Here is a 20,781-nt window from a genome sequence, read left to right on the forward strand (position 1 = left end):
TGTTCATGGATGATTTCATGCTATTCACGAAAACCATAGATGAGCATCTCGATCTCTTACGTCGTGTTTTCTCTGCCTTGAAAGATAACGGAATCGAATTAAATCTGGAGAAATGTCGATTTTTAGTTACACAAGTTGAATTTGTGGGGTATGATATCCGATCAAATCAGATCAGTCCATGTGAACGCCATGTAAAAGCTGTCCGAGATTTACCGATTCCGCAAAATATCAAATGTCTGCAAAGATTCATGGGACTGTTAAGCTATGTTCGGAAGTTTATTAAGGGGTTTTCCAGTATTGCGAGTCCTCTGTACAATCTCCTTAAAAAGGATTCGGTTTACAAGTTCGGTCCTGAACATCTAGAAGCGTTTGAAACTTTGAAATCCTCGCTAGTGTCGCGTCCCGCACTAAGCATTTATTCGCCAGTAGCTGAAACGCAGTTGCACACCGACGCATCGGCGCAAGGATTTGGTGGCATTCTTATGCAACGGCAATCGTATGACGGCAAGTTTCATCCTGTGATGTTCTTCAGTCGCAAAACAAATCCGGCCGAGAGTCGACTGCACTCGTTTGAGCTGGAAACCTTGGCTGTCGTGTATTCGCTTCAACGTTTCAGACATTATCTCATAGGAATACCGTTCGAAATTGTAACGGATTGTAAAGCACTCAAGCATACGTTAGAGAAACGGGACACCACCAGCAAAATTGCTAGATGGGCGGATTTTATCGCTGAGTTCGATAAACAGATTGTTCACCGTTCAGGAGATCGAATGCAGCATGTTGATGCGCTCTCAAGGATGTATGTTCATGCGGTGGAGGTAGATGAATATGGCAGTCGAAGTTTGTTTGAGGATTCATTGTACGTTGCACAGATTAAAGATGAAAGGCTTTGTCGTCTTAAATCGTCTGTCGAGGAAGGAAAAATTTCTGGTTATGAGATTCGTGATAACTTGTTGTACAAAGCAGAAAACGGTCGCCTTCTTCTGTATATCCCTGAAGAAATGGAGGAGTCGGTTATATATAGGTTCCATGATTCTCTCGGTCACTTTGGTAAAGATAAGGTTCTACATTTGATAAAACGTTCTTTCTGGTTTCCTAAAATGGCCGAAAAGGTTCTTGCCCACACGAAAAAGTGTATTTCCTGTATCATGTTCAATCCGAAGTCTAGGAAAGCAGATGGAGAACTTCAGAGTATCGATAAAGGTAATCGCCCCTTTTGGATGGTTCATCCAGATCATTTAGGGCCGTTAGAAACTACGAAGGGGAAAAACAAATACGTTTTGGCGGTGGTGGACGGTTTTTCCAAATTTATTAAGCTTTATCCCACCAACACTTTATCGACGAACACGCATGAAGTTATGAAGCATTTGAAGTCTTATTTCATCAACTACAGTACTCCTAGGATACTTTTCACAGATCGTGGAGCATGCTTTACTTCTCAGGCGTTTAAAAGTTTTGTTGAGACGCATGGAGTTGTTCATAATCTCGCAGCAACGGCTTGTCCACAAGCCAATGGGCAAGTGGAAAGATATAATCGCACATTAGTACCCTTATTGGCAAAACTAGTTGAGTCCTCCGGTTCTTCTTGAGATAGTGCCTTGATTGACGCCGAATATCTTTTGAATAATACAACCAACCGTGGATCTGGAGCAATACCGTCGAAACTGTTGTTTGGTGTTCTGCAGCTACGCAAAATATCCAATGATGCCGTCCAGTATTTTCAGGATTTGCTAGAATCTCCAGATTGTGTTGACTTGAAGTCTTCTCGGAATGAAGCGGCTATTCATATGCGTAAAATCCAAGATTATAACAAGCGAAACCATGATAGTAAATGCTTGAAAACCGTTTATTTGGAGGGGGACTTAGTCGTGATCCGTAGCGTTCCGGTTGTTGGTGAGAATAAAAAGCTGAGGCCTCGATTCAAAGGCCCCTATCAAGTCAAGAAAAGTGTTGGATAGAAACCGTTATGTTGTTACCGATATTGAGGGCTATCAGGTATCAGGGAAACGTTTCGAGGGAATATTCGACCCACAAAATATGCGGTTGTACAAGCGTGATCCCACAAGACCTTCAAATAACGGATCTGAAAGTGAATTGAGTGATAATGAGCAGTAATAGAATTTTCAATTTATTACAGGAAGGTAACAGAACCGATTAATGAACTATTGTCAATTGCCGTTCAGATCGCAACGATACATAAAACATGTAATAGATATAGGAAATTAGGGCTGGCGAGAACTCTTGTAGGATGGCCGAGCTGAAGGAGACGAATTTTGAAATGGTCTACACCCTCAATTTCGGCTGAACTCTTACCCCTCGATTTCAACAAACCGATCTTATCCCTTCAGTTTAGGTTCAGTGATTTGGGAGAGTTTTGTAGAGTATATACGTTTACGTTCCCGCCAGCATACTTCCTGTTCAGCTAGCGTAGGAAAAACATCCCGAAATATAATACTACAGTTGTGATTCCGATTATGGAACTTCTTCTCACCTGATATGTAACTATCCAATCTTCGCGTAATTGCGATTCCAATTACTTGGTTAACACTGATTAAGTGAAACTGAATTCAGAAGCCTGAATCTTCAGGACATTCTGTTATTCTTAACCCGCTGTGGTAATGAGCTATAGGCCCTCTTTACGCTCATGCGTTTTGCAGTGTCCTTTTTAGGGCGCTGTTCGAACCCATTGTGGTATAGAGCTAAATGCTCTCAATTCGCTTACGCGATTTTCCCTCTTCAAGGGACCCCACTCCTATTTCCTCCCATCTTTCCCTTCCCTTTCCTCTCCCATCGGGTAGATGATGAAATAGGCTCAAATATGGCGATGGCACAAATCTCCCAAATGGCGGGGGAACGTGCCTCTGGAGCCGGCCTTCTGATACCTGATACCTGAGGAGCTGGACCGGTCCTTGAACTTTTGTTAGTGATTTTCTCATATTCAAACAATGGTAGTAGATAGATACGGTCAGGCGAATTCATCTGCAGTCAAGATTCTTCTAGAACAATTGGCGATAGCAATGGTTATTTCTCAGCTGTCTTGTGACATATGAAAATGTTGTTTGTACATTTTTAACAAGCTTTTGCGCTAGCTAAAACAGTTTACTTGGCTGGGAACTGATTAAAAGGAATCGAATACTTCTTGTATCTTACACCTATGGATTCATATTGTGCTTCTCCTCAATTGGTTTTAAGCGAGATCAACAATGTAATTTGTTTTGTAAAAAATGAATTAAACGATTGTTTTAAATTTATGTATAGGCTTGTTTAATTTGTGTAATTACTACTGAAGAATATGTGAAGGGAGCAACATCTCAAAAGCAAACGCAGGTTGTAGAGAGAAATTAAATGGGTTGAAACATAGAGAAATAATTGAATAATGAATTTCTAGCGGATTTCTAGCATGGTAATCTTTATTATTTGACGTCACGTTGATCCCACAGATGTTATACAACAATAATATTGAATAATCTTGTTAACCCACCGTCGGTCGCCCTAGTGTACTGAGTACACGCACTTTGCGAAAAGTCGAAAAACACGTTGAAAATCTCTTCAAATTGATCCGGGTGTTGGTCCTATTCCAAGGTCTACTCTTCTTCTTACTTGTAGAGAAGAAATTTTTCGAAAAAATCAACGAAAAGTATTCGAAAACATCGTGTTTTTAACCTAAGTTTTTAGGCGTGTACTCAGTACACCAGTGCGACCGCTCGTGTAACTTTTTTTACCGGGCCCGTCATACGAGCGGTCGCATCGTGTACTGAGTACACGCGGAGCACTTTTGATTGTACATCCAAAGCTAGGCAAGATAGAATATGGATGTCTTCGACAAATTTCTTCAGTCCAACGGTACCAATTGGTCAGTGGACAGAAAACACTTTGGAAACATCCTCATCTTCCTGTGGCCATCGGATTGTGCCCCGGGGGAACCGATGTAGTGGATATTTCGCAATGCAACATCTCGTACACAAATATCTCAGGATCTAGATTTTTTAGCAAGATGGTGTCTTCGGCAAAGTTGTTCAGTAGGTCAAGGGCTAACATGTGATAGGCCGCTTGTTTCAGAATTCTGCCACCAGATGGTGCTAGTGAGCCTTTAATTTTCCAAACACCGATATCTCAAGATCATGATTACCTAGAAAGATGATGTTTTCGACAAAGTTGTTTAGTAGGTCAAGGACTAACATATGATAAGCTACCTAACAAGAAAAACTGCCACAAGATGGCGCTAGTGAGCATGCAATATTTTAATCACGGATATCTCAGGATCCCGATTTTGTAGAAAGATGGTGTTTTCGGCAAAGTTGTTCAGTAGGGCTACCATGTGATGATCTTCTTGATTCGGAATTCTTTCAATAGATGGCGCTAGTGAGCATGATATTTTGCGAACACAGATATCTCAGGATCCACGTTACCTATAAAGTTGACGTCTTCGACAAAAGTGTTGAATAGGTCAAGGTCTAGCCATGTAATGTAATAAGCCACCCATTTTAAAATTCTACCAACAGATGGCGTATTTTGATCGCGAATATCTCAGGTAAGTCAAGTACAAACTTGTGACGGGCCACACTTGTTTGGGAATTCTTCCACTAGATGGTGCCACTGAGTATGCTAAATTTTCAACCCAAATATCTAGGATCGTGATTGCTTAATCATGAAAATGACGTCTTCAACTAAGTTGTTTTATTCTGTCCAAGACTGAAGCATGTTTAACATGTAATAAACCGTTTGATTCGAAAACGGTGCTCTTCAGCATGAAAATCCCATCAGAATATACTTCAGAATTTCAAGGACAGTTAAATTTCCAGTCGATACTCAAAAGATCATCGACTCATGGAACAGATATTCTTTAGAAAGCTGATAAAAGGGAGCATTATAGTAATTATTATTTTTTTGTTTAAAGTATGGTTTCATGAGTCGATATCGAACTATGGAACATCGACTAATACAGGTTTGACTATATTTAAAAATATGACGATCAAAATCATTGCAGCCTGCAGTTGGTCGCATATATACGAATCGGTCGTTAAAAAAATGATCGATGGGCAAATATGAGAATGTGACGCCTTTTGTCTGTGCTGAAATCAAAGAACTGTCAATGGTGTTTACAATTGAGCAATAGGCTTTTTCACGAGACGTCTCAACTCAGCTGATTCGGAAGGACTGTGACAGTTTCTTCTATAGAGCTTAGTGACATTTGAACACACGTAGACTAGCATACACTCGTCATACACAGTTTGTTTTTGTTTTCCTCAAAGAAACTTGCACACGCATTCCAAACTCATCAAAATGCATATGGAAATATTACCCAATTTGAAAATTTACACCGGTTTCTGGGTGTTTTTCGAGACTGAGTGCATTTTGTTTTCCTCTAAGGTTCACAACTACATCTACACTAGGGCACCCATACCATTGGACGTGATAACCACTATGCAAATGCCGAACGTGTCGGTGGTTCTAAAAGGTAAACAATTATACAAAATAATGATCAAATATCATGAAGGCGTAAAAGGTTTTCTAGAAACATCTATTCAGTGAATTCAACTGAATTTTGTGATAAAATTGTCAATAGCATACTGCAGTAAATGTAGTATTTTTCTGCTTTCAAACAGTATATTTCAAGCACATTGATTGGTTTAAAAATTGCGAATAATAGCCTTAAAACTGGTGCTAGACTTAGTACACGTGGCTTTTCATTTCTACTTCCATTTGAAAAAAAAAATGAAAAAGCCTATCAAATATCTAATGAGCCTATGCATGCTATAAACGTTTGACTTTTTATGTGCGCGCTTTTTTCGAGTTGCCCGTGAGAGAGAGCGAGACAGCTCCAACATACGGCGCACAATAAGAGATAAAAGAACAAAAGAACTTATGGCACGTACAGAGGCTCATGAGCGACAGAAAGCTGTTACACAAAAACAAAGATGGATGTGTGTTAGTGCAAAGTGATATGAGAAACTCGGTTTCTCATGGCGACTCACGGGATGGCACGCACACTACAACATTGTTCGAATCACCTCGAATGTGATAGTCATTGCCTGTGTTGTTTACAAATCCATTCAAAGTGCTCTTTGTGCTAGTATAACCATATTATGATTATACTAGCACAAAGAGCACTTTGAATTTATTTGTGACCAACCAGTAAGTGAAATCCTATCTCTCAAGTTGATTTTCCGGAGGAAAAAGACGTGCCATAATATCAAACCCGACCAGTACTGCGAGAGTGTGCTCTCACGAGATGTGCAGCAACGAATTTAGATTATCACCAGCAACAAGAAGTTTGCGTCCTACTTTTCTACTAAATATAAAAATATTATAGTTCAATTTGAATCTAGAGTTTGAAGTAGAATGAACCCTATATGTTTAATTTTATTTTGTGCTTATCTATTAATTAACTTGTAGCGATATGTTTTAACATTTGACAAACGTGTATTGATGAGCCCAAATGATCAGTATCATAAGATGTTCAGAAAATTAAATGCTCACTGGCTCAGGGTTACATAATTCAAAATATAATTGCCAATAACATGTGAGCACTTTCCTTACCTAATAAATTTGATGGAGACGTCAAGTTTTAAAATAATCTGGAACTTCAGATTCTGTATTTGAAAAAAAAAAAATAAAAATAAACCAGGAGTTCTTCTCATTTTGAATTGAATGTGGAAGAATTTTGAGTAGGAATATTTTACACTTAACACGTTGGTCAATGACATACAGAACAACTTCATCAAAGACATCATCTTTGTAATCTAATTTTATTTTCCTAACCAGGATCCTGAAATAATTCAATTCGAAAATTTCGTTTTGTGGAAGAATTCCGAATCAAACTGCATATCACATGTTTAGTCCTTGATCTACTAAAAATCTTTGCTGAAAACACCATCTTGCTCAAATATCATTATCTTAAGATATTGGCGATCAAAATACAGCATAATCACTAGTGCCATATGGTGGTAGAATTTCAAGTTGGGTGGCATATTACATACTAAACCTTGACCTATTCAACACTATTGTCGAAGACGTCAACTTTATAGGTAACCTGGATCCTGAGATACCTGTGTTCGCAAAAATATCATGCTCACTAGCGCCATCTTTCTACAAAATCGGGATCCTGAGATATCCGTGAGTAAAATATTGCATGCTCACTAGCGCCATCTTGTGGCAGTTTTCTTGTTAGGTAGCTTATCATATGTTAGTCCTTGACCTACTAAACAACTTTGTCGAAAACATCATCTTTCTAGGTAATCATGATCTTGAGATATCGGTGTTTGAAAAATTAATGCTCACTAGCACCATCTGGTTGCAGAATTTCGAAACAAGCAGCCTATCACATGTTAGCCCTTCACCTACTGAACAACTTTGCCGAAGACACCATCTTGTAATTGTAATTGCTCGATCCACACCCTGGCAGACATCCGTCGCCTATCTAGACACGGGCTAGGTGAGGACCTACCAAGCCTCCCCCGTTAACATGTCCTATACCGTTTAGCACACCGGGATCTTCCACAAGCAGGCGCCGGTATTTAAAGCGGTCCCACAAGTTTCAGATACATTAAAATAGATATAGTCCCTCTGGCACTAAACCGAATAGCGCCCTCCACATCATCACCAGCACTGCCCATCCCGCGCGCCAACAAAATGCCGGAAGTAGCGTGCCGTGTAGCACATCAGATGTTTTACACAGCAACACCCACCTCCGACACCATGCTCAACGTACAGCAAAGACAGCGCTGATAAAAAGCGGAATGCCGTCATTCGATTCAGTACCAGAGGACTATAAATGTAACGAAGAGGAAATGAAAAGGATAGTAGAGATGGTTTGGCTGTTGGATTGCTGAAACGAGAAGAAATAAATAAAGTTATTACGTTAAAACGTGGTTTTTATAGTTAAATAAATGTATCGATAGTTTCTCATCTGTTTCTTTTCCGTATCGTAGTTGCGTCGATTATATCCAACTCGAGTTTTATCGTCTCCGCTCGGGCAATGAGGACCGCGATGAAATGAAAATATAAAAATATGAGCATTAGTGTTTATCTATTATTTAATGTGGTTCTCATTTGCTTTCCAATACCTAAGTAACATGTGACTCTGCCTCTATCAGAAAATTCTAATAAATTATAATTTATCCTCCTACACTTCCCTAACACAAAGTATCTCTATTAAATAAAACATTTACAAGTGCAAAAGCGCAAATAATAACCAAACAAATACCCCAAAATTCTTTCTCATTGTACGACAAACATTTCAAAACAATTACGAAATGCTAAAATTCAACAATAACTACCCTCAACAAAACTTTCATTCAATCACCCTTAAAATACCTACACAGTCATCAGTAGACCTTGCACTATAATAACCTCCTAATATAACGCAGAGCTAAAATGCTCTCTTGCGTTACACAATCTAAACAAGAAGCCATTTTCAAATACTTCCCATAATTTGTGCGCGGCAAAACAGATTCCACTTTCTACATAATGTAACCCAGCATGAACAGCTGCCCAACTCTCCAGATCTGCGCCCTGCAAGTTCAAGGTGCTGCTGCCTTACGTTGAAAACTTCTTTCCTCAAAGTCTGTCTATCAATTCCGAACTCTATTGCATTCTACCATACCAATCAGACCCTATTCCTGACTAGACACAAAGTCATAACCCCAATGTGATGGATTTACCCAGTAAATCCACAACCTTGTCATAATCCCTTTTACGTTAAGCAATCCTCGAGAGTCATCCATATTGATGCTTGGCAAAAAAAATATAGGTGTCAGTATTCAATCCACAAATTCCAAATTACACCACATTACGTTGGTCCGTTTGGCGTCGCCGGTGGATACCTGTTCTGGCATTCGTTTCTTTCAAATTTTACTTCTGTCCTCCCACTTTATCAATACGAATGTTGACGAATCACGATAATCTGAAGATCGTGACCAGAACGGAGATAGGATTTATCACTAGGGACCAACCACCAGTAAAATATTGCATGCTCACTAGCGCCATCTTGTGGCAGTTTTTCTTGTTAGGTAGCTTATCATATGTTAGTCCTTGACCTACTAAACAACTTTGTCGAAAACATCATCTTTCTAGGTAATCATGATCTTGAGATATCGGTGTTTGAAAAATTAAATGCTCACTAGCACCATCTGGTTGCAGAATTTCGAAACAAGCAGCCTATTACATGTTAGCCCTTCACCTACTGAACAACTTTGCCGAAGACACCATCTTGCTAAAAAATCTAGATCCTGAGATATTTGTGTACGAGATGTTGCATTGCAAAATGTCCACTACATCGGTGCCCCCGGGGCACAATCCGATGGCCACAGGAAGATGAGGATATTTCCAAAGTGTTTTCTGTCCACTGACCAATTGGTACCGTTGGACTGAAGAAATTTGTCGAAGACATCCATATTCTATCTTGCCTAGCTTTGGATGTACAATCAAAATTGCTCCGCGTGTACTCAGTACACGATGCGACCGCTGGTGTAACTTTTTTTTGAGCGACTGACGGAAGGTTAAATCGAGATTTTGGGAAAACAGTTCCTAACATTGGTATCCTGGTTGAACATGGGAAGAGGGTAATTTGGACAGAATGAACACGGAATGCCTTTACGGAAGTAGAGAGCTGCGTTACCTAATAATAAACGGAAATAATGTTTTGATCCATTTCAATATGAACAATTAACTAACACTCAAATAACCCACAAGTAATATTAATTCTTGATCCTGGCTTTGATTTGCATGATTAACAGTGTCACTGATTGAAAATTTGTTACGCATGGTTTGCTTAGGTTAAAAGATTTCATTGATGATCAAAAGAGTCAGAGATCTAGGGGAAAAATCGATCAAAGAGCTCAAAGATAATATCTTGTTATTCTATCCATATCCCACTCAGATGATCAAAAGATGAGATGAAATGTAATGCCTGGTGACAAGTCCCAAGTAACACAGAAAACATCTTCTCGGTGAGCTATCCGAAAATGATGTTATAATCAGATGTTTAAGATGAAATACAATACATCTTCTGTTCAAAAACCGTTCTCGAGATGTTTTAGAAGAACATATCCATTCTGCAAACTCAGATCCAATGTTTGTGTTATATTCCTGATTGACAGACGCATATATTACTTAATTAAAGCACTCCCCATAAACAAATTTCAGTCTATGCAAATTTAGTTATAAAGTTGCTCTTGATTACATCTTTCGTACATATTTGTTTGATTGTTTTGATGGAGATGTTTTAATTATGTTTTCTTCTGTCAAATGAAAAACATTTTTAGCATGTGTCTCTTTGATATCTCAGTTTCTCTTCGAAGATGGATGCAGAAACTTGTAGCAAAACTAAAGCTGTAGCGAAAAATTAAGTAAAATGGTAGGTCCGCTTGCATTGGAGGAGAAAAATGATTGAACATATACACGAAAATAGTGCGCAAATGAAAGTTCTTTGGATGTGAATTTTTTTAAACGGCAACGAGCATTTCATCTCAACGACATCAAATATCATTTTCAATGAATTAGGCAGTATTTTTATTTGTTATTTTGAACACGTACTGAATTCGTAGTTATAACTTCATTCAAACACAAAACTGCTTCCAACACCCGTGTCTTCTAACTTTCCAAAGCAGTGCCATGTTACAGCACTGATCAGAAAAATCAAAACTTTTATTGCAAGAAATTGACATATAGCAGAAAATATAGCAGGAATCGCCAGAAATATGTTCGACCCAGCTAAAAAGTGTGATGTTTTTTTTAATATTACGTTCTATTGAAACAAAACAAACCAATTGAATTTTAGGTACCTTATCCAATAACCATTACAAAAAGTTTTAACCTTCCCTGTAGGCATCTAATCGAATCAACCATATTTCTCGCTTGTGCCTTCAAAGAAAAAAAAAACACACGATCGGATACATTTCACTGAACATAAGATGCAATTGCGCATGTTTTAAATGGCGCATCAATAAACAAGGAGTACAACACTCAGTTTCACCTAAAATCTAATACGGCACCTAAAAACCATACACCATACATGCACAAATATTACTTTATATTTTGAAACTCGTAACATGAAAAAACAAATATACCAAATAAATTTCATGCAGCAAGATGCTTGTTTTTCATCACGCTATTTGCACCATTTGAATTCAATGGTTGATCTTTTCTGTTTTTGTTTTTTGAGCTGTCAAAACATTTCAAGCACCTAATACACAAAATGCACTTGTATTCTTATACGGCAAATCACGTTATGATAACTTGATTATAACTTATTGGTAATAATGATGTATGATATAACTTTGATATAACAAATCAAAATGCTATGAAAAGTATGAAGTAGGTATTGTAAAACATCTAAATGGACTATGAAAGATGTTTTAAAACATTCACTGCCTGCGCTTTTTCGGTTATAAAGGTGTATGAAAAATAGTATTGCACATTCGAACTAAAACAGCGGCGATGTATGAAAGGTGTATTTTGACCACATTTATGACAAAATGTGTTACTTGGGGTACTACTTAGGGGTCTATTTTATAAGTCGAGTCGATCGAAATGACTCGACTGGAGTCACTGTCGACCAAAAAAATCGCTCGACTCGGCTCTGTCACTCGAGTTTCTGGACAGTTGGCACTCTATGTGACTGGATTACTATGAGAGTCGACGGGTGACATCTGAAATATGCATGCTTACTTTGGTCGACAGTGATTACAGACGAGTCACATGAATCTGCTCGATTTACAAAATAGGCCCCTTAAGGTGAAACAGTTTGGAATCAACTTCTAAGATTGCACTACAACTTTAAAAGCACAAATCTCGCGAAGAAAGCATCCCACAACAGTGCACTTTTTATTTTGGCTTTGTGCACTAGCAGAAAGCTTAAAATAAGAAGATTAGGAACGTTTGCCAACTATTTCTCCAGTTTTGTGCCTTTGAAAACGTGAGTAGGGTGAGAAGTCGGCCATTGTGACGGCCATCTTTGTATTCCAAGATGTTTCACCTTAATGTCATCAGTTTTATCTTATTTTGCTGACAAAAGAATAATTTGTGAAAATTGTATGGATATACTGCATGAATTTGTATATGTCCACTGTGACTGGTGACTAAACGGTACATGTTTTTCATTTTATCGTAGGCACACAAATGGATCATTAAAATAACCAAAACGGCCGCTATGGGAAGCATAGATAGCGCCACCGTAGCCTTGTGTGTTTGACAGAACAGCAATGCTGTCACAATGTTAAATCCCATATACAGTGGCGCCTTTGTTTTGATGCGGTGAGCACTTGCAAAAACAACATTCAATGATCCATTGTTATTCTTACTAAAAGTGACAGTGTCGATCAATGTACAAAGTGACCTGATATGAGTTGCAATAACTAAACAACTAAATATCATTTTCATTTTGCAGCGTTTGATGGGGCAATAAGGGCGCCAGACAATCCAAAGCCGATGATAAGAGGGGTAATGGCTGAATAGTCTATGCTGACCAAGCAAATGCCATGGGGAAGGAAAATAGGATTGGCTCGGGTGTTGGGTATATAGGATAGACTTGACATAATAATGCTGAAAATGCTGAAAAATGTAAATAATCGGCAAGTCAAACAATTTTATTGTTCGAATGCCTACGAACGGTCTATATGGGAACCACAGGTACGTCGCTTTGGAAGAACGAATAAAGGTGTAGTTCCTAAGCGTTTAGATAATTACGTAGAAGAATTTCCGAAGCAAAGTAGTATGCTTCGTACTCCACCCAACCACCCCCACGGGGGGAAAAGCATTCCTGCTGAGCAAGGTACGGCGCCGGAGAATAAATCTGTCGCTTCCGGTGCAGCAACACTGACAACTGACCTCACGGAGCAGCAACACTGACAGCCAACTTAAGCTTCTGGATCTGGAGGAGCAAAACGAAGAGGCTGAATTGCAAGCGTCCATCGAACGCGACAGTCGATGGTCGTTGCTAAGAAGCAATTGGCTGAGCTGCAAATCCAACGTGACCTGACAATGAAGACCGAGCAAAGGAAAACGGAATTCCTGAAGCGGCAACGAGAGCATGAGTTGAAGAAGTTTGAGCTGCAGTCCGGTTCAAGTCGTGGGTCTACTTCTACGAGCAGATCAAGTGCGTGTACCAGTACGTCGAAACGCGTTGTAGATTGGCTTGCCGATACGGAAAAGGTAAGACCAACTAGCATGTTAGTCGCCCTGGATGGATCGTCAATTTTCTCGAGATCCAGACACGGCCGGCGCCCAATGTGTGGTATCCATCGCACCCAGCAAGTGCAACCCATCGGCGCCTAGTATGAAGAATGCAACGGCAGGACGTGGAAACAATTGGTCGCCAACCGGCGGCGAGCAAAATATGGCAGCGAACGGTCCGAGGAACGCGTCGGTTCTCGAACCGGCTGTGAACGAGGTCAAGGTAGCGATGACCAACGCGAGGGCCAACAATTATCTTATGGATCCCGAACTCATCTCTCACCTGGCTGAAAAACTTTCTGCTTTCAACAAACAGATGTGGGTTCGGCATAAGGCCGCTCTGATAAAGGAAGGCATCGCTATTGAGTTCGACACTTTCTCTCGTTGGTTGGAGGATGAGATTGACATGCATGATCATTATGTTGATGATTTTTTGGGAAGCAAAGACGACGAGTTGAAAGCTGTGGAATTAATCCAGGACGTAATCCAAGTACATAAAGCAGGTGGGTTTGAAATTCGTAATTTTTCGGTGCAGCACGGAAGAGGTTTTAAATACCATAGCACTTAACCTGCAAGCAGACACGTCCAGTTCAGATATTAGTGAGGGAGTGCATCGAGTTCTTGGTTTACTATGGAATAGTGAGAGCGACTGCTTCACTTTCTCTTCTAACTTCTGCAAGATTAATTCTGTAGGGTTAAGAATCACCAGGTCTTAATAGCAACACGATTTTTGCGTTTGTGAGCTTAAAGCTAAAATAAATTTTATTTCAGCATGAATTCATTAGTAAGGGGTCATGCACAAATTACGTCACGCTCCAAGGGGGGGGAGGGGGTCGAGCCAAGCGTGACAAGTCTTACAAAATTTTCGGAGAACTCATACAAAAAGTGTGACAAAGGGGGGAGGAGGGGTCGAAAAAGTGGAAATTTAGCGTGACATAATTTGTGTACCATCCCTAATCCAAGTACGAACTTACATATTTGGTGTACGAAACTGAAATTAAGGATAGGTCGTATCTACAGTTCCACTGGTTATAGTTCACCTCTAGAATAACAAATTTTCCAGTTATGTTGTGTTGCAGATTTCATTAACCGTACTTACTTTACTTTTATATTTCAAATTTCACGATATTGCATGGTAGATTTAGGTTTTAACGTATAATGATAGATTGTAAGCACTGTAAATAGTATTTTAAGCAAAATTGTACATAATAGGTAATTAAATTAACAAAAAACCAATAAATATTTTCTTACGTTAGCACTCGGCTTGCTTCGCTGTATGCTGTATTGTTCGATCTTATACATATCCTGCCAGTCATCTAGATTGACAACTGTGAGCCGAGTACGGATGGAAAGTGGTATTATTGATTTGTGGCAGTGCGACCAGAATTACGGGTCTTGTCGTTACAGATTCAGTTGAGCAATCTTTAAACAATCACCAGATGTTCGCGTCACCCGTTGTTAAGGTGATTATAAAACGTAGCCAAACTTAGAATTTTCAAGTGCACAAGACTGGAGAATCTGATAACAGTTCGCGTTGAAAATCAATCAAATTGCTTGCTTACTGGGTGTAACCAATGGGATAAGTTTTCAACGCGGAGCGCTGTTTGGTTCTCAAGTCTTGTGCTCTTGAAAATTTGAGGTATGGCTTCGTTCTATAATCACCTTAAGCGAAGTATGCACTTCAATAGAAAAGTAATCGCCTATCTCGATGCGTGGGAATTTTTTTGCAAGGAATGCTCAAGAAAAGCATTTTTCTTTGATCGCAGTACGCAGTTGAAAAGAAATGTCAATTCAAATGGGGCTCACTGTAGAATTTTTCTTGAGCATATCTTGCGCAGAAATTTTTACTTTTTTTGAGCTGAACAGCATACCTAGCTTTACAGTGCTTATCTTCGTAGTTGCGATCACGTCGAACTCGTTTTAGGTCGAACTGCGAAAAAGTTAGTAAAATGAAAACTGTCGCACCGCGTAATTGAAAAGCAAATTTTACCATGTTTGATTTTTTATCGATATATGATATAAAAAGGAAGCTCTTTACAAAATTTCAGTAAAAAATCTCTGTTTTTCGATTTCTGACATTTTTTTTAGTTTACTGACTTTTTCGGTAGTTCCAAAACCCAGTTATTTTTACCGAACAGATTGAGTGTGCAGGGATGGAAAGTGAGTCAATTCTACCCGATGTAAACCGATTTAGTCAATGGAGAAGATTAATCCGTTCGACGGCATATGTAGTAATCATTTTTTGATTGGAGCATCGAGTAATGTTCAGTCGCCAGGAGCCTTCAGCCACAGTGATCAACTCTGATTCCGAGACAAAAATTGCGGCAATCCATTTGAGAGATGAGGGAAGGTAATGTCGTATACGTATCGGATATGATAAACGAACGTGGCAATATCAAACGCTCGCTATGACCCTATGACTGTTAAAATTTCCACCACCTGCCGGATAGAGTTTCACACGACGACAACATCAAGAAAGAACGACCCATTAACTTTACTTTTGATATTCTTTGTACCGTCGATGGGGGTGACAATGGGTCTAGGGGGTGAGATTGGGTCAAAACGGAAAAATATGTTTTGTGAAATATTTCAACTAATAACGCTGATATCATTAAAAATTAATAATTCATATGAAAGGGAACATATTATTGCACATAAATAATAACAATATACATTTTTAGAAATAGTAGTTTTTGTTTACTACATCAATAAACTTGCATGTTGAAACTAGATAAAATTTACAACATAATATTTCTCCTGTACAAAGTATCACGCATGTACTCTAGCCTGTATCGTTGTATAAGTAGAATGTTGAAAGTCTTTTCATTACACATCATAGGTATTTTCCGGAATCTGTTTGATTTTCCCACAAAAAAAACATTTTTTTCGGTACGATGTCTAAAACATTGAAAATGGAGGTGAGATTGGGTCAAGAAAGAACGATAGCAAATGAAATTCCAAGTCCACTTTTTTGACATTTTACGGTGCCGGGTGCTATCTTTTTTCATTAAGATGTGTTATTCTTTCTATATACAGCATCTCTGAAACATCAAACAAGTCTACTTGAGTATTCCGTGCATTGAATAACAATATAACGCATTTTGACAACTTCTCAAACCAGCAACTGTGTTTCGTGCGCAGCAACATCGTAAATTTTTATCAAAAGGGTGTTTTTTCCTAAATTTGATTATTTATCAGTGTTTTCATATTATAAAAACATCTCACGGAAGTACAAATGAGTTGGATCGCTGAAATACTGGGATTATGACGTCAAACTTCTGCCTGAAATTTATTGATCGTGGAATGTCGCACCGAAATTTAACTATTTGCGAAGGTTTAAAATAATCACTGTTTCAGAACACCTTTGGGGAAACTGAATGGGCTTTATAGCAATGGGGATGAGACTTTGAAGACAATTTGAGGGAAAAACCAAGAAAATTTATATAAACTTGACGATAAATGTTGGGTTTACATATTTTTTCTCATAGCTCTTCAATTTTCTGTATAATCTTTCTCTTAAGTGGGTTTACCATACTTGTGAAACATCTTAGATATTTGTTTGTCTTGTTTGCATCGTTTTTCATCAATATTTTTCAGTTGTGAATGGTTTTGAAATCATATTCTCAAAAACAAGTTATTTTAATTACAGTGACCCAATGTCACCCCCTCTATGGGGTGAGATTGGGTCATTTTTCATTCACTTGTGGTGCCGCTGTGAATAAATATTTGTCTTCAATTTTTTGAACAGTTGTTAATGTACCATCAAAGTACATACACACCAAATTTGAAGTTTATTGGAGTTGAATTGCGATAGTTATTCAAAAATAATTCGCACATATCCCTTTTTGACCCATTGTCACCCCCAACGACGGTACCGTAAAATGGGGCGAATAGAAACACTCTCCGACATGTTTGAATGTGTACAACTTAAACCGTGTAGATAAAAACTAGACGGGGTTGGTGGTCTGATGGCTACCGCTTCTGCTTCATATGCAGAAGGTCATGGGTTCAATCCCAGGCCCGTCCCTTTCCTCGTACTTTGTAGTTGTATATCTCTCACTTGCTTCTATCTTCCATTCTAAATATATCACACTCAAACTATTCGTTCATAGCAAAACGCTAGAACCAGAGACGGACAAGAAACCGTTTCCCTAGGCAGTCTGCTATAACCACAAAAGCAAACCTCTCTGCCATGCCTTTCCCCCAATCCATACACTCCCGCATGAACTGACGTGGATGCAGTGGAATATACGGTCTACGTGGGAGTCAGTTCAATGCATCATCAATTCCTCCCCCTTCCCCTCATTGGTCTGCATTCTGACGTGGCAGGTGCCATTGTTGCCTAAAAATAGAAGATCACCAGCACTTATACACTGAGGATGCCTGTTAGTCCCAAGCAGTCATTCGGTTGGTTCCTTGTGTAAGTGCAGCTGATCTGGCGATACTGGAGTGCATCCACGGGCGGCCAATCAAGCTCAAGCTCAGCTCAACTTAAACCGTGTAGATAAAAACCATTTTTATTACTCTTAAATATGGGTCCCGTCTTCCTTAGCTGAGACCCCAATTGCCGTTAAAAAACAAAAAAAATATTTCGTACAAATATTAGTGAAAATGTTGTATGTTTCTATTCATCCCGCAATGGGGCGAATAGAAACACTGGTCAGTAAATATCAATATTTTTTCAATTAAATGGAAGAATTAACACTTGTTCGAGTGCATCTTAAAGAAATATCATAACGAATTCACCTAGTGAAGAAAAAAATTGAAATTTTTAAAAACAATTTCATTTTTTGATCATGTTGCAAAATGTCGAAAATGGCGGATGTTTCAATCTATCAAAAATGGTTGAAATTTTAATATTTTCTTCTTATTTTGTTTACCGTAAAGTACCCATATTTCGCGCGCGCTCCTAATTTCGCTCACTGATATTTTAAACATGTTTTGCGAAAGACATTTTTGTGGGATAGTATTTTGAATAATTCTACTTCAGCCATGGTTGCATAACGTGCAATTAGATAGTCCAATATGTATCAACAAATGTGGATAAAATGACAGTGAGCGAAATTAGGAGCGTGCGCGAAATATGGTAGCATCACGGTAAGAAAAATGTAGCAAAATTTATGATTTGAAAATAGTCTGTCGATACTCTGTTACTATTGTACTAATGGAAAAAATATATTTTAGTAGGTTTTTTAAGTTTATCTTTACATATGAGACACATTTCTACCTGTAGGTCACTTTGTTTCTATTCGCCCCACTTTTTCTATTCACCCCGTTTTACGGTATTTCCGTTTCCTTTCTCATTCACGTTCATTCACTCAGGGTTGCCATTATGCCAGATTATTCTGGGTCGGGGTCATTTGGCATAACATTTTTTCATCAAGAACAGCCATATTTTGAAAGAAGGGATATAATTCTGGTTATTCTAAATGACCATTATGCCACATGACCGTTATACCAAATGGTTATTATGCCAAATGGCCCGCTCCCGATTATTCGGGCGCTGCCAAACTTTTGATGGAGAAAAAGATAGAAAGACAAACTGCTCATTATGCAAGACTTTTTCAAATTCAGCAGAACTTTGCTGTCTCAAGTAAACTATTGAGGGTTTCACTATAAATAACAATGTTTTGGCGCTTATAAAAATACACACAGTGACATAGAGTTTATAAGCAAATATCGAATGAGGTCGGCTCCGTAATGCCTTATATCACTTGAGCCTGCGTATAAACAGTTAATTACTGCCCATACTCGCAAAACAGTCCCATTTGAATTTTCATCACTTTTGAGTTTTCGTCATGAATCATGTTTATTATTAGTGTACTTCATGGTATCACACTTAAAGTTGTATCTTTGTATGGACAAAATGTGAAAAAAATACCAAATCATGTGCGTCCCATATTGAAAGTACTCGCATAAGAGTCCCACCAGAAGATTACAACGAAATTCAAGCAAAACTATTCCTGTTATGATTTATTTAATCTTGCAGCGTAGTTTTCATCCCATAAGAAAAAGAAAGACTACACATTACAATGTTTTAAACCATTTTTATTTCATAAAAAAATATGTTCTGCTTGACATAACTTGATTTTTTTTTCCACAATGCTTCTGGTGAGATAAGTGGTAGAAACATGTCTAATCATTATAAGACTCTAAATTAAAAAAAATGAAACAGTTTCCCTCCAAGTCAAACCTATAGCTGTTATAACATTCGACTTCTGGCCAATTTTAAATTAAATCTCCGGTAGGTTTAGCTTCCAACAACATGGAGAGGGAGGCTTTTGGGCCAACATAAGAAAAGGCACATCTCCACTGGTATGTTCAAATGCTGAGAAATAAGAAGGTCCAATAAGAAAGCAGCATTATGGATATTTAAGAAATGTCCAACAGCTTTGCCGAAACTAACCACAACTTACCCGCCTGAGTACATGTGTTTCAGATCCAACACAAACGTGCTGCAGTTGAATTCAAAGTACTTTTCCTGTTGGCCGGCCGCAACGCTTCCATCGAACCCAGGAATGTCCTCAGGGCTGTCACTATCACCACCGTATTGTTTTATATTTTATAAGTAGTATTTTATTGTATAATATTGCAATTAAAAGATGAAAGCACTAATAGAAAAAGGAAAAATGCTGTGGAATCTATAGAAAACTTGGCAACTAATGTGTCAAGGTGCGCGATAACATAGTAAGCGAGTCCCAAGTAATGGGACTTGTATGCGAGTATATTTGAATGTGATGAAAAAAGTACTCGGATAACGAGTCCCACCTGCAAGTATCTTTAATTTGTACACAAAAAACAATCGAATTAACAATATTTCAGTAGTTGATCATTTTCTTAAACTCTTGTGATGATGTATTGAGTAGTGCCACTAGGATTTTCTGCTGCCTGCAGCGGCGTTGCGAAAACTTTTGCAATAATGTTCAATTGCGTTTTTCTCGACATGATGATTTTCTTAATGGGACTGTATTGCGAGTATGGGCAGATTAGGTTAGTAGATTTTCATAAAATTGAATTGTAATTGAAAGCATTTCAAACGTTGTTAATGTATTGAAAATCAACGATTTTGACGGTTACACTTTTAAAAGGGCACTTGAAACTTTTAAGTATTTTTTTGCAAAATCTGCCCAGTGGTGTAAATAGGTTTATTAGCCATCTGGCGTTTAAAGTTTTGATGGCTTGGTCGATAATAACGGTAAATTAAGCACCGTAACTGCACGTAATGAACAAAGTAAGAAATATGTTGCTTCAAGCTGCTATGCTATACTCCAATAGGAATTCCAGTTTGAAGTCAGCTTGTGGTAATTTAAAAGACAATGTCTTACGTCGCAATAATTATTACAAATAATAATAAATCAATAAATATTACAAGCCCTTGCTTCAGACAACGGGATCGCATGTTATTGACGAAAATTCGTTTGTGTTAACTTACCTGCCACGTCGTGACGAAGAAATCGACGAAGAACGCTTGGGATCAGCACGATGCATCACAACGCTAACGCGATCGTAAACGTTGGACAAAGTCGAAAAATATTCATTTGACTTTTTCTGTAAGAAAAGAAATGGTACAACACCGAACAAATAAATATTAACCATTCGATATATTTT

General features: G+C 38.4%; 1 protein-coding gene across 1 annotated transcript in view; it reads right to left on the reverse strand.

Annotated features, from left to right (window-relative positions):
- LOC110680753 (cell division cycle and apoptosis regulator protein 1-like) overlaps nucleotides 1-20,781 on the reverse strand; it is a 78,892-nt gene that overhangs the window by 5,295 nt on the left and 52,816 nt on the right. Inside the window, exon 9 of the mRNA XM_021856542.1 lies at nucleotides 20,606-20,721. Within this exon, the coding sequence (XP_021712234.1) occupies nucleotides 20,606-20,721 (116 nt within the window). The remainder of the gene's footprint in view (nucleotides 1-20,605; nucleotides 20,722-20,781) is intronic.

The sequence above is a fragment of the Aedes aegypti genome, unplaced genomic scaffold (genome assembly GCF_002204515.2).
Source record: "Aedes aegypti strain LVP_AGWG unplaced genomic scaffold, AaegL5.0 Primary Assembly AGWG_AaegL5_hic_scaff_1776_726_PBJ_arrow, whole genome shotgun sequence".
In the NCBI taxonomy this organism is placed as follows: Eukaryota; Metazoa; Arthropoda; class Insecta; order Diptera; family Culicidae; genus Aedes; species Aedes aegypti.